We start from the raw sequence: 11,941 nt of genomic DNA on the forward strand, positions 1-11,941 counted from the left end.
TTCTGGCTCTCCCATCTAACATTCACCTTCAGGACACAGACTGATATAGTGATGTCTCCTGTAATACTGCTGTGCCTTCTGGCTCTCCCATCTAACACTCACCTTCAGGACACAGACTGGTAAAGGGTATCTGGCCCCCCAGAGATAAAGAGTCTCTGCCCCCCCCCCCCCCCCCCCCAGAGATAAATGGCCTCTGGCCCCCGAGAGATAAAGGGTCTTTGCCCCCCCCCCCAGAGATAAAGGGTCTCTGCCCCCCCTAAGATAAAGGGTCTCTAGCCCCCCCAGAGATAAAGGGTCTCTGCCCCCCCCCCCAGATAAAGGGTCTCTGGCCCCCCCAGAGATAAAGCGTCTCTGCCCCCCCCCATAGATAAAGGGTCTCTGACCCCCCCATAGATAAAGGGTCTCTGACCCCCCCCCAGAGATAAAGGGTCTTTGGCCCCCCAGAGATAAAGCGTCTCGACCCCCCCCATAGATAAAGGGTCTTTGACCCCCCCAGAGATGAACTGATAAACGGTACCTGGTTGACTTTCGGTTTATAGAGGCTGAGCTAGCTGAGCTGAGCCACTCACTGGCATGGCAAGAATGTTCTCCTCTCCACCCAGAGATAACGGGTCTCTGGCCCCCCCATAGATAAAGGGTCTGTGGCCCCCCCAGAGATGAACTGATAAACGGTACCTGGTTGACTTTCGGTTTATAGAGACTGAGCTAGCTGAGCTGAGCCACTCACTGGCATGGCAAGAATGTTCTCCTCTCCACCCAGAGATAACGGGTCTCTGACCCCCCCATAGATAAAGGGTCTGTGGCCCCCCCCAGAGATGAACTGATAAATGGTACCTGGTTGACTTTCGGTTTATAGAGGCTGAGCTAGCTGAGCTGAGCCACTCACTGGCATGACAAGAATGTTCTCCTCTCCACCCATAGATAAAGGGTCTGTGCCCCCCCCATAGATAAAGGGTCTGTGGCCCCCCATAGATAAAGGGTCTGTGGCCCCCCTACAGCTGAGCTGAGCCACTCACTGGCATGGCAAGAATGTTCTCCTCTCCACCCATAGATAAAGGGTCTGTGCCCCCCCCCATAGATAAAGGGTCTGTGCCCCCCCATAGATAAAGGGTCTGTGGCCCCCCCATAGATAAAGGGTCTGTGGCCCCCCCATAGATAAAGGGTCTGTGGCCCCCCTACAGCTGAGCCACTCACTGGCATGGCAAGAATGTTCTCGTCTCCACCCATAGATAAATGGTCTGTGCCCCCCCCCCATAGATAAAGGGTCTGTGGCCCCCCTACAGCTGAGCGACTCACTGGCATGGCAAGAATGTTCTCCTCTCCACCCATAGATAAAGGGTCTGTGGCCCCCCATAGATAAAGGGTCTGTGGCCCCCCTACAACTGAGCTGAGCGACTCACTGGCATGGCAAGAATGTTCTCGTCTCCACCCATAGATAAAGGGTCTGTGCCCCCCCCCATAGATAAAGGGTCTGTGGCCCCCCTACAGCTGAGCGACTCACTGGCATGGCAAGAATGTTCTCGTCTCCACCCATAGATAAAGGGTCTGTGGCCCCCCTACAGCTGAGCCACTCACTGGCATGGCAAGAATGTTCTCGTCTCCACCCATAGATAAAGGGTCTGTGCCCCCCCCCATAGATAAAGGGTCTCTGGCCCCCCCACAGCTGAGCTGAGCCACTCACTGGCATGGCAAGAATGTTCTCGTCTCCACCCATAGATAAAGGGTCTGTGCCCCCCCCCCCCCCGCCAGCTGAGCTGAGCCACTCACTGGCATGGCAAGAATGTTCTCCTCTCCACCCATAGATAAAGGGTCTGTGCCCCCCCCCCCCCCCCCCCCAGCTGAGCTGAGCCACTCACTGGCATGGCAAGAATGTTCTCGTCTCCACCCATAGATAAAGGGTCTGTGCCCCCCCCATAGATAAAGGGTCTGTGGCCCCCCTACAGCTGAGCTGAGCCACTGGCATGGCAAGAATGTTCTCGTCTCCACGCATCAATAAATAATCATTTATTTGACAAAATCATGCAGCTCCATTTCTATCTGATCTTCCCCTTGTACAGCAGGTCACACACAGGAAGTCACAACTCTACACGGTACAGTAATATGGTGACAGGTTATCCGTCATGGTATTTACCGTGAGCTCGGTAATTCAACGTTCATTACGTGAGTCAAATATCGGGACCCACTTCTTATGTAAGCAGCTGTTCATGATCTGTTATTGTAATGGTTTCACATTATTCTGTATAACAAGTAAGAAAGAGAGATATATTTTATAGTTGTAAATGACATGGGAATGAAAGTAGGCGATGGTTTGATGAATGAGCGTCATTTTAAAACCCATTATTGTATAATAGAACAGAATAATATCTCACGGCTGGTGTACATACTGTAGCCTTCTCCCTGTTAACAGCTGCTAGTGGTTACGAACTAGGACAAACCACTTCAGTTTATTTAAGTACTTATTCACTTTATTTACAAATAACTTTATTGGCATATTGATGTGAAACAAAATGGAGCAGGCTTGTAATGTTGTTGTTGTCACTTAACATAATTATATTCCATGAGTCCCTGAATGAGTATTGCTTCAGCTTCAATCAGAATGAGTCTGTTTCCCAAATGTAACACTAAGCCCTATATAGTGCACTACTTTTGGCCCAAAGCACTATGGGCCGTTACCTGATTCATAAAACACAGGTGAGGATGAAAGAAGCAGATGACCCAGTATTATTTAATCAGTATTCTGGGCTGATGGTCTGTAATTTACACTGAAGCCCACAACACATAAATACTATAGAGTATTCTGGGCCGATGGTCTGTAATTTACACTGAAGCCTACAACACATAAATACTATAGAGTATTCTGGGCCGATGGTCTGTAATTTACACTGAAGCCCACAACACATAAATACTATAGAGTATTCTGGGCTGATGGTCTGTAATTTACACTGAAGCCTACAACACATAAATACTATAGAGTATTCTGGGCCGATGGTCTGTAATTTACACTGAAGCCTACAACACATAAATACTATAGAGATGCGTCTTCATGAAATCATCTTAAACCTAGACAAAACATTTTGGTTGTGACAAAGATCAATCTTACGTCATCTTTATTTCTTAAACTTTTCATTCAACTTGCATAATAAACATGCAATGAAACATATTGAATTTTTCTGAGATGTTTGGTAGAACTTGTATATAAAGAGTTAACTCTGTTGCTGGATTGCATAAGAGCAGTATATATTTCCCTCCCCTCTCCTCCCTTCCCTTCTCCTCCTTCCAAAAAACCTGCTAAAAGAACAATTGGGGAGAGAACAGTGTCCAGAGCTCCATATGAAGAAGACCACATATTCTACTTCTCTCATCGTTCTCCCTCCCTCCCTCCCTCCCTCCCTCCCTCCCTCCCTCCCTCCCTCCCTCCCTCCCTCCCTCCCTCCCTCCCTCCCTCCCTCCTTCCTTCACTCTCTCTCTTTCTCTCTCCCCCTCCCTCCTTATCTCTCTCTCTCCCTCCCTCCTTCTCTCTCTCTTTCTCTCCCTCCCTCTTTCACTCTCTCTTTCTCTCTCCCCCTCCTACCCTCTCTCCCTCCTTCACTCTCTATCATCCTTCCTCCTTGTCTTATCTCCAACACAAACTCCGTCCACGCTGTCTCCGAGACACACCACTCACACACACACACACACACAGCCTCCCATCGTTATGTCAGAAACATCAGCCCCCGTGTGTGTATCAGTCTCCACATGATGTGCTGACGTGTTGCTGACGTGTTGCTGACGTGTTGCTGACGTGTTGCTGACGTGTTTCTGACGTGTTGCTGACGTGTTGCTGATGCCTTCCTCTTCCCTCCATCTTGCATAGCTCTGCTCAGACCCGGCTTGGTAAGGCACTGTTTCCTCATCATGTCCCGCCTCGGTCCACCCTCTCCATCCGCTGGGCCTCCTGTATGTACTGTACAGTACTGTCCACCCTCTCCATCCGCTGGGCCTCCTGTATGTACTGTACAGTACTGTCCACCCTCTCCATCCGCTGGGCCTCCTGTATGTACTGTACAGTACTGTCCACCCTGTCATTCCTGAGGCGTAGAGGATGAGCAACAAAACAGCATTTATTCATTCAGGTGTTCTCTGGAGAAGCACGTCCCACAAAGCAGTTTGGTTTTAGTCTTTTTCCCCTCCTTTTCTTCAGCGTCCCCCCCCCCCCCATCTCCCCTCCAATCATTTAGTTCGCTTGTCATCAATGTGGAATTATTAAAAGCAAATGTATGAAGCATTAAGTCCTCAAAGTCAAAACACAGCCCTGTGTTCCAAACGCACCCAGGAAGGACATTATACAGTTGAGTAATCATCGTCATTATATTATTATGTACAGTGTCTGGAAAGCTTTCCAAACAGCGCGTGGGGGGGGTGGGGGGGGGGGGCTAGCTGACGAAGGAAGGTGACTAAACAGCCCCTTTCACATTGATCAGTAAGAAAGGACGAGTCTCTGCATCTGGATCAATAGATCAGCTGATCAGTAGTCAGTTGAATTGATCAGTTGATTCATGAATCAGTTGAGCTGGTCTTCGTATTGTTTGCGGAAACAGTCTCCGGCAGGGAAGAATTCCCAACACCGCTCCTGGTACATCTTCCACACATACGACTCCTGGAGACGGGGGGGAGGGGAGGGGGAGGGGAGGGAGGGGGGAGGGAGGGGAGGGGGGGGGGAGGGGAGGAGGGAGGGAGGGAGGGAGGGGAGGAGGGAGGGAGGGGAGGATAGAGAGGGAGGGAGGGAGGGAGGGAAGGAGGGGGGATAGAGAGGGGGGAGGGGATGGAGGGAAGGGGGAGGGAGGGAGGGAGGGGAGGGGAGGGGAGGATAGAGAGGGAAGGGGGGATAGAGAGGAAAGGGGGGAGGAAAGGGAGGGAAGGGGGAGGAGGGAGGGGAGGGAAGGGAGGGGAGGGGGAGGAGGGAGGGGAGGGAAGGGGGAGGAGGGGGAGGAGGGAGGGGAGGGAAGGGGGAGGAGGGAGGGGAGGAAAGGGAGGGAAGGGGGAGGAGGGAGGGGAGGGAAGGGAGGGGAGGGGGAGGAGGGAGGGGAGGGAAGGGGGAGGAGGGAGGGGAGGAAAGGGAGGGAGGGAAGGGAGGGAGGGAAGGGGGAGGAAAGGGAGGGGTATCAGACAGTTGATTTAATATATAACAAGTATAATATAATAATGTACCTCTACATTACCTCTACATTCCCTCTAAATTACCTCTACAATGCCTCTACATTCCCTCTACATTACCTCTACATTCCCTCTACATTGCCTCTACAGTGCCTCTATTTTACCTCTACATTACCTCTACAGTGCCTCTACATTACCTCTACATTCCCTATACATTACCTCTACAGTGCCTCTACATTCCCTCTACAGTCCCTCTACAGTGCCTCTACAGTGCCTCTACATTACCTCTACATTCCCTCTACATTCCCTCTCCATTACCTCTACAGTGCCTCTACATTACCTCTACATTACCTCTACAGTCACAAGTCAATGGTCTCTCTACTAACATACAGTGACTTCACTAAGGTGCAATGAACATGATAACCTGCACAAATGAGGCCTTCGGGATCTGGAGATTTGCCTTTTTTGGAGTCTTCGTATGAGTTATAGTCATTTCCCTGGGGTTAAATGGTTCTCTTTCTGGTTTATACATGTTGTAGTCATTTCCCTGAGGTTAAATGGTTCTCTTTCTGGTTTGTAGTCATTTCCCTGAGGTTAAATGGTTCTCTTTCTGGTTTGTAGTCATTTCCCTGAGGTTAAATGGTTCTCTTTCTGGTTTGTAGTCATTTCCCTGACGTCAAATTATTGTCTCTTCTACAAATCTAAGTGTGTGTTCAGAGAGTGACGGGGCATAATGCTGGTGATGAAACAATACAGGTGTTTTCTCCTCTGAGATGCAGAGCAGAGCTAACGCCCTGGGGAGGAATACCATTGTTGTGTGAGTAGTGATGGGAGGGAAACATCTATTTTGTGTGTACTTACTGTCCTACAACCACACCCTATTCCCTTTATAGTGCACTACATTGGACTAGGGCCCTATGGACCCTATGGACCCCATTGACCCTATAGACCATATAGACCCTATGGACCCTATGGGCCCTATGGACCCTGGTCAAAAGGAGTGCACTACATAGGGAATAGGGGGCCATTTGAGGTGTAAACCTGAGACTTACCTGGCCTGTGTGCTCTGTTTCATCTTTGTTAATGAGATACATCACAAAGAAGCTGGAGAGCAAAACGGGACGAAAAACAGGACGACATTTAGAGTTAACATCACTTCAGTCAGATAGTTTCCTACCCCATCACAAACCCAACAGGAAGACATTTAGAGTTAACATCACTTCAGTCAGATAGTTTCCTACCCCATCACAAACCCAACAGGAAGACATTTAGAGTTAACATCACTTCAGTCAGATAGTTTCCTACCCCATCACAAACCCAACAGGAAGACATTTAGAGTTAACATCACTTCAGACAGACAGTTTCATACCCCATCACAAACCCAACAGGAAGACATTTAGAGTTAACATCACTTCAGTCAGACAGATAGTTTCCTACCCCATCACAAACCCAACAGGAAGCCATTTAGAGTTAACATCACTTCAGACAGACAGTTTCATACCCCATCACAAACCCTAGAGGAAGACATTTAGAGTTAACATCACTTCAGACAGACAGATAGTTTCATACCCCATCACAAACCCAACAGGAAGACATTTAGAGTTAAAATCACTTCAGTCAGATAGATTCATACCCCATCACAAACCCAACAGGAAGACATTTAGAGTTAACATCACTTCAGTCAGACAGATAGTTTCCTACCCCATCACAAACCCAACAGGAAGCCATTTAGAGTTAACATCACTTCAGACAGACAGTTTCATACCCCATCACAAACCCAACAGGAAGACATTTAGAGTTAACATCACTTCAGACAGACAGATCGTTTCATACCCCATCACAAACCCAACAGGAAGACATTTAGAGTTAACATCACTTCAGTCAGATAGTTTCCTACCCCATCACAAACCCAACAGGAAGACATTTAGAGTTAACATCACTTCAGTCAGATAGTTTCATACCCCATCACAAACCCAACAGGAAGACATTTAGAGTTAACATCACTTCAGTCAGACAGATAGTTTCCTACCCCATCACAAACCCAACAGGAAGACATTTAGAGTTAACATCACTTCAGTCAGACAGATAGTTTCCTACCCCATCACAAACCCAACAGGAAGACATTTAGAGTTAACATCACTTCAGTCAGATAGTTTCCTACCCCATCACAAACCCAATAGGAAGACATTTAGAGTTAACATCACTTCAGTCAGACAGATAGTTTCCTACCCCATCACAAACCCAACAGGAAGACATTTAGAGTTAACATCACTTCAGTCAGACAAATAGTTTCCTACCCCATCACAAACCCAACAGGAAGACATTTAGAGTTAACATCACTTCAGTCAGACAGATAGTTTCCTACCCCATCACAAACCCAACAGGAAGACATTTAGAGTTAACATCACTTCAGTCAGATAGTTTCATACCCCATCACAAACCCAATAGGAAGACATTTAGAGTTAACATCACTTCAGTCAGACAGATAGTTTCCTACCCCATCACAAACCCAACAGGAAGACATTTAGAGTTAACATCACTTCAGACAGATAGTTTCATACCCCATCACAAACCCAACAGGAAGACATTTAGAGTTAACATCACTTCAGACAGACAGATAGTTTCATACCCCATCACAAACCCTAGAGGAAGACATTTAGAGTTAACATCACTTCAGACAGACAGATAGTTTCATACCCCATCACAAACCCAACAGGAAGACATTTAGAGTTAACATCACTTCAGACAGACAGATAGTTTCATACCCCATCACAAACCCAACAGGAAGACATTTAGAGTTAACATCACTTCAGACAGATAGTTTCCTACCCCATCACAAACCCAACAGGAAGACATTTAGAGTCAACATCACTTCAGACAGATAGTTTCCTACCCCATCACAAACCCAACAGGAAGACATTTAGAGTTAACATCACTTCAGACAGATAGATAGTTTCATACCCCATCACAAACCCAACAGGAAGACATTTAGAGTTAACATCACTTCAGTCAGACAGATAGTTTCCTACCCCATCACAAACCCAACAGGAAGACATTTAGAGTTAACATCACTTCAGACAGATAGTTTCCTACCCCATCACAAACCCAACAGGAAGACATTTAGAGTCAACATCACTTCAGACAGATAGTTTCCTACCCCATCACAAACCCAACAGGAAGACATTTAGAGTTAACATCACTTCAATCAGACAGATGACAGATCGTTCAACTTTCCTATCGCATCACAAACCCCAAATAGAAGCTTTTGTTACTCCAGTGTTTGGTAACAAAGTCGACAACCCCTGTACAGCCTCTAAAACATGATTAAACCATCCTTAAGATCCCACGGATGGTCAGTCCTCCAGAGCTCTGTCTAGGAATTTGAGAGAGGTTCCATCTCTCCAGCCAAATCCCTCATCTTTATAACAAAACAGAGGCGGGGAAAACACTTTGGTTATGATTTCAACCGCTGATTGCCCCTTTAACAGAATGTGAAGCAGCATAGAGCAGGAAATCAGTTGGTTTTAATTCCCTCTACTTCCTGATCTTCTCTCTGCATGACTATGTGATCAATAGCCTCCTAATGCAACATGGAGACAAGCTGTTATGTACCAGAAAGACTTTAGAAAAGGGGACAAAACAAGGACGTCCCCACTCCCCACTCCTTTTCACTCTAGCGGTTCTCTCCCCTCTCCCCACTCCTTTTCACTCTAGCGGTTCTGCCCCCTCTCCCCACTCCTTTTCACTCTAGCGGTTCTGTCCCCTCTCCCCAGACTCTGGACACTGACTGGAGATGACAGGGGGGGACATATGTCTCTACTCACAGATAGTTGGCCAAGTTGTGCTCCTGCAGGGTGTGGGTTTCGAAGCCATGAGGTACTGTGTCAAAGTAGTCGTTTCCTATTCCGCAGATGAAGCATTTGGTCTGCAAGAGAAAGACAAGTCTGTATGTGATGCTGCCAGTGTGATGCTGCCAGCCGACCTCATCTCTCTCAACACAGGGGCAACATGGCTCAGATTCATCTCATTTTGAATTTCCAACACCAGCATTTAAGTCTATAACTAAATTCTACAATGAGGGAAGACACAGATCCAGAGCATCAGACTGTATAAGACAGTGGTTCTCCAACATCTCCTCTGGTCCCTAGACGTTCTCCAACCTCTCCTCAGGACCCCCAGACGTTCTCCAACCTCTCCTCTGGTCCCTAGACGTTCTCCAACCTCTCCTCAGGACCCCCAGACGTTCTCCAACCTCTCCTCTGGTCCCTAGACGTTCTCCAACCTCTCCTCTGGTCCCTAGACATTCTCCAACATCTCCGCAGGACCTCCAGACGTTCTCCAACCTCTCCTCAGGTCCCTATACGTTCTCCAACCTCTCCTCAGGACCCCCAGACGTTCTCCAACATCTCCTCAGGACACCCAACAGTTCCATGTATTTAACTATTCCACAGCTAACTCACCTGATTCAACTTGTCCACTAATCATCAAGCCCCTTTCACTAGGTCAATCAGGTGAGATAGTTCAGAGATACAACTAAATAGTGAAAGGTCTGGGGGGGGGGTCCCAATGAGAGGTTAGAGAACTCCTGGTGTCTGATACCAGTTATGATTTTCCTGTCAGATGAGTTAGTTTTAATATAATACATAACCAGTCAAGAGCCCTTCAGCTGACAACACAATCAATCATTGCTGCTTTACCTCTCCTCCCTACGACTAGGAGTCATCCAGCCCTAGTGTCCATGGATGCTTTCCCAAACGGCACCCTAATCCCTACCGGACAACATGCCCTCTCATATGCATATGAATATACTGTACTCTATATCATCGACTGTATCCTTATGTAATACATGTATCACTAGCCACTTTAACTATGCCACTTTGTTTACATACTCATCTCATATGTATATACTGTACTCGATATCATCTACTGTATCTTGCCTATGCTGCTCTGTACCATCACTCATTCATATATCCTTATGTACATATTCTTTATCCCCTTACACTGTGTATAAGACAGTAGTTTTGGAATTGTTAGTTAGATTACTTGTTGGTTATTACTGCATTGTCGGAACTAGAAGCACAAGCATTTCGCTACACTCGCATTAACATCTGCTAACCATGTGTATGTGACAAATAAAATGTGATGTGATTTGATTTGATTTGATTATGTAGTGCACTACTTTTGATTATGGCCTATAGGGCTCTGGTTGAAATTAGTGCACTATAAAGGGAATAGGGTGTTATTTGGGATACATACATATTCATACACACTGTTCAGCATGCAGATTGGTCCTGCAGTCTATCATTGTCCCGACTCTCTCTCTCCTGTTTAGCCATGGGCTAACAGTGTCTTGAGGATACTAGTGTCCTGTAACAGTAATCCTGAACATCCCATAATATTATCTCCCCTTTAGCTGTTGAGTAACATCTGAACTTAGTTCCTCCAGTGTTCTTCCGAGGACGAGCTGTCTCCTCATCAGAGACACTGTTTGTTGTTGTTGTCCTCAGACGACCCTCTGAGAGATCAGCCACCATATCAGCCAGGCTCCCTGTCTTGTCTCATCGCTGTAACTCTCCAACAGGCTCGGGAGATGTCGAAGGTCGAGTTTTGAGTCCTGCCCGAAACATGACCCGCCAAGCTGCTTCTTAAAACACTACCCCGCTTAATCCGGAAGCCATCAATGTGTCAGAGGAAACACTGTTCAACTGACGACCGGGGTCAGCTTGCAGGTGCATAGTCCGCCACAAGGTGTCGCTAGAATGCGATGAGCCAAGTAAAGCCCCCCCCGGCCAAACCCTCCCCTAACCTGGACGACGCTGAGCCAAACCCTCCCCTAACCCGGACGGCGCTGAGCCAAACCCTCCCCTAACCCGGACGATGCTGGGCCAAACCCTCCCCTAACCCGGAAGACGCTGGGCCAAACCCTCCCCTAACCCGGAAGACGCTGGGCAAAACCCTCCCCTAACCCGGAAGACGCTGGGCCAAACCCTCCCCTAATCCGGAAGACGCTGGGCCAAACCCTCCCCTAACCCGGACGACGCTGAGCCAAACCCTCCCCTAACCCGGACGATGCTGGGCCAAACCCTCCCTTAACCCGGACGACGCTGGGCCAAACCCCCCCCTAACCCGGAAGATGCTGGGCCAAACCCTCCCCTATCCCGGAAGACGCTGAGCCAAACCCTCCCCTAACCCAGACAATGCTGGGCCAAACCCTCCCCTAAACCAGACGATGCTGGGCCAAACCCTCCCCTAACCCGGACGACGCTGGGCCAAACCCTCCCCTAACCCAGACGACGCTGGGCCAAACCCTCCCCTAACCCAGCCGACACTGGGCCAATTGTGCACCGCCCTATGGGACTCCAGGTCACGGCCGGTCGTGACACAGTCAGGGATCAAACTCCAGGCTGTAATGACGCCGCAACACAGCGAAGCAGTGCCTTAGACCGCTGAGACACTTGAGAGGCCATGACTAACTGTTAAACTAGGATTGTCTCTGTTTCTGCACTGTGGGAATATGACTAACTGTTTTCACAATGACACATTCCCAGTCTCTGTTTTCTCAGCGTTGTGGGGATATGACTACCTGTTTAACTAGTCTCTGTTTCAGCGTTGTGGGAATATGACGAGCTGTTTAACTAGTCTCTGTTTCAGCGTTGTGGGGATATGAAGACCTGTTAAACTAGTCTCTGTTTCAGCGTTGTGGGGATATGACGACCTGTTTAACTAGTCTCTGTTTCAGCGTTGTGGGGATATGACGACCTGTTTAACTAGTCTCTGTTTCAGCGTTGTGGGGATATGACATCATGAG

The 11,941-nt window shown here is 48.0% G+C and overlaps 1 protein-coding gene across 1 annotated transcript in view; it reads right to left on the reverse strand.

The window, feature by feature from the left end:
* Positions 1–3,520: 3,520 nt before the first annotated feature.
* Positions 3,521–11,941, reverse strand: part of LOC109887079 (ryanodine receptor 2) — a 307,522-nt gene continuing 299,101 nt past the window's right edge. Inside the window, 3 exon segments of the mRNA XM_031820923.1 lie at positions 3,521–4,636; positions 6,186–6,237; positions 8,958–9,058. Of these exon segments, the coding sequence (XP_031676783.1) occupies positions 4,541–4,636; positions 6,186–6,237; positions 8,958–9,058 (249 nt within the window). The 3' untranslated portion in view covers positions 3,521–4,540.

This window comes from Oncorhynchus kisutch, unplaced genomic scaffold, assembly GCF_002021735.2.
Source record: "Oncorhynchus kisutch isolate 150728-3 unplaced genomic scaffold, Okis_V2 scaffold3741, whole genome shotgun sequence".
Taxonomy (NCBI): domain Eukaryota; kingdom Metazoa; phylum Chordata; class Actinopteri; order Salmoniformes; family Salmonidae; genus Oncorhynchus; species Oncorhynchus kisutch.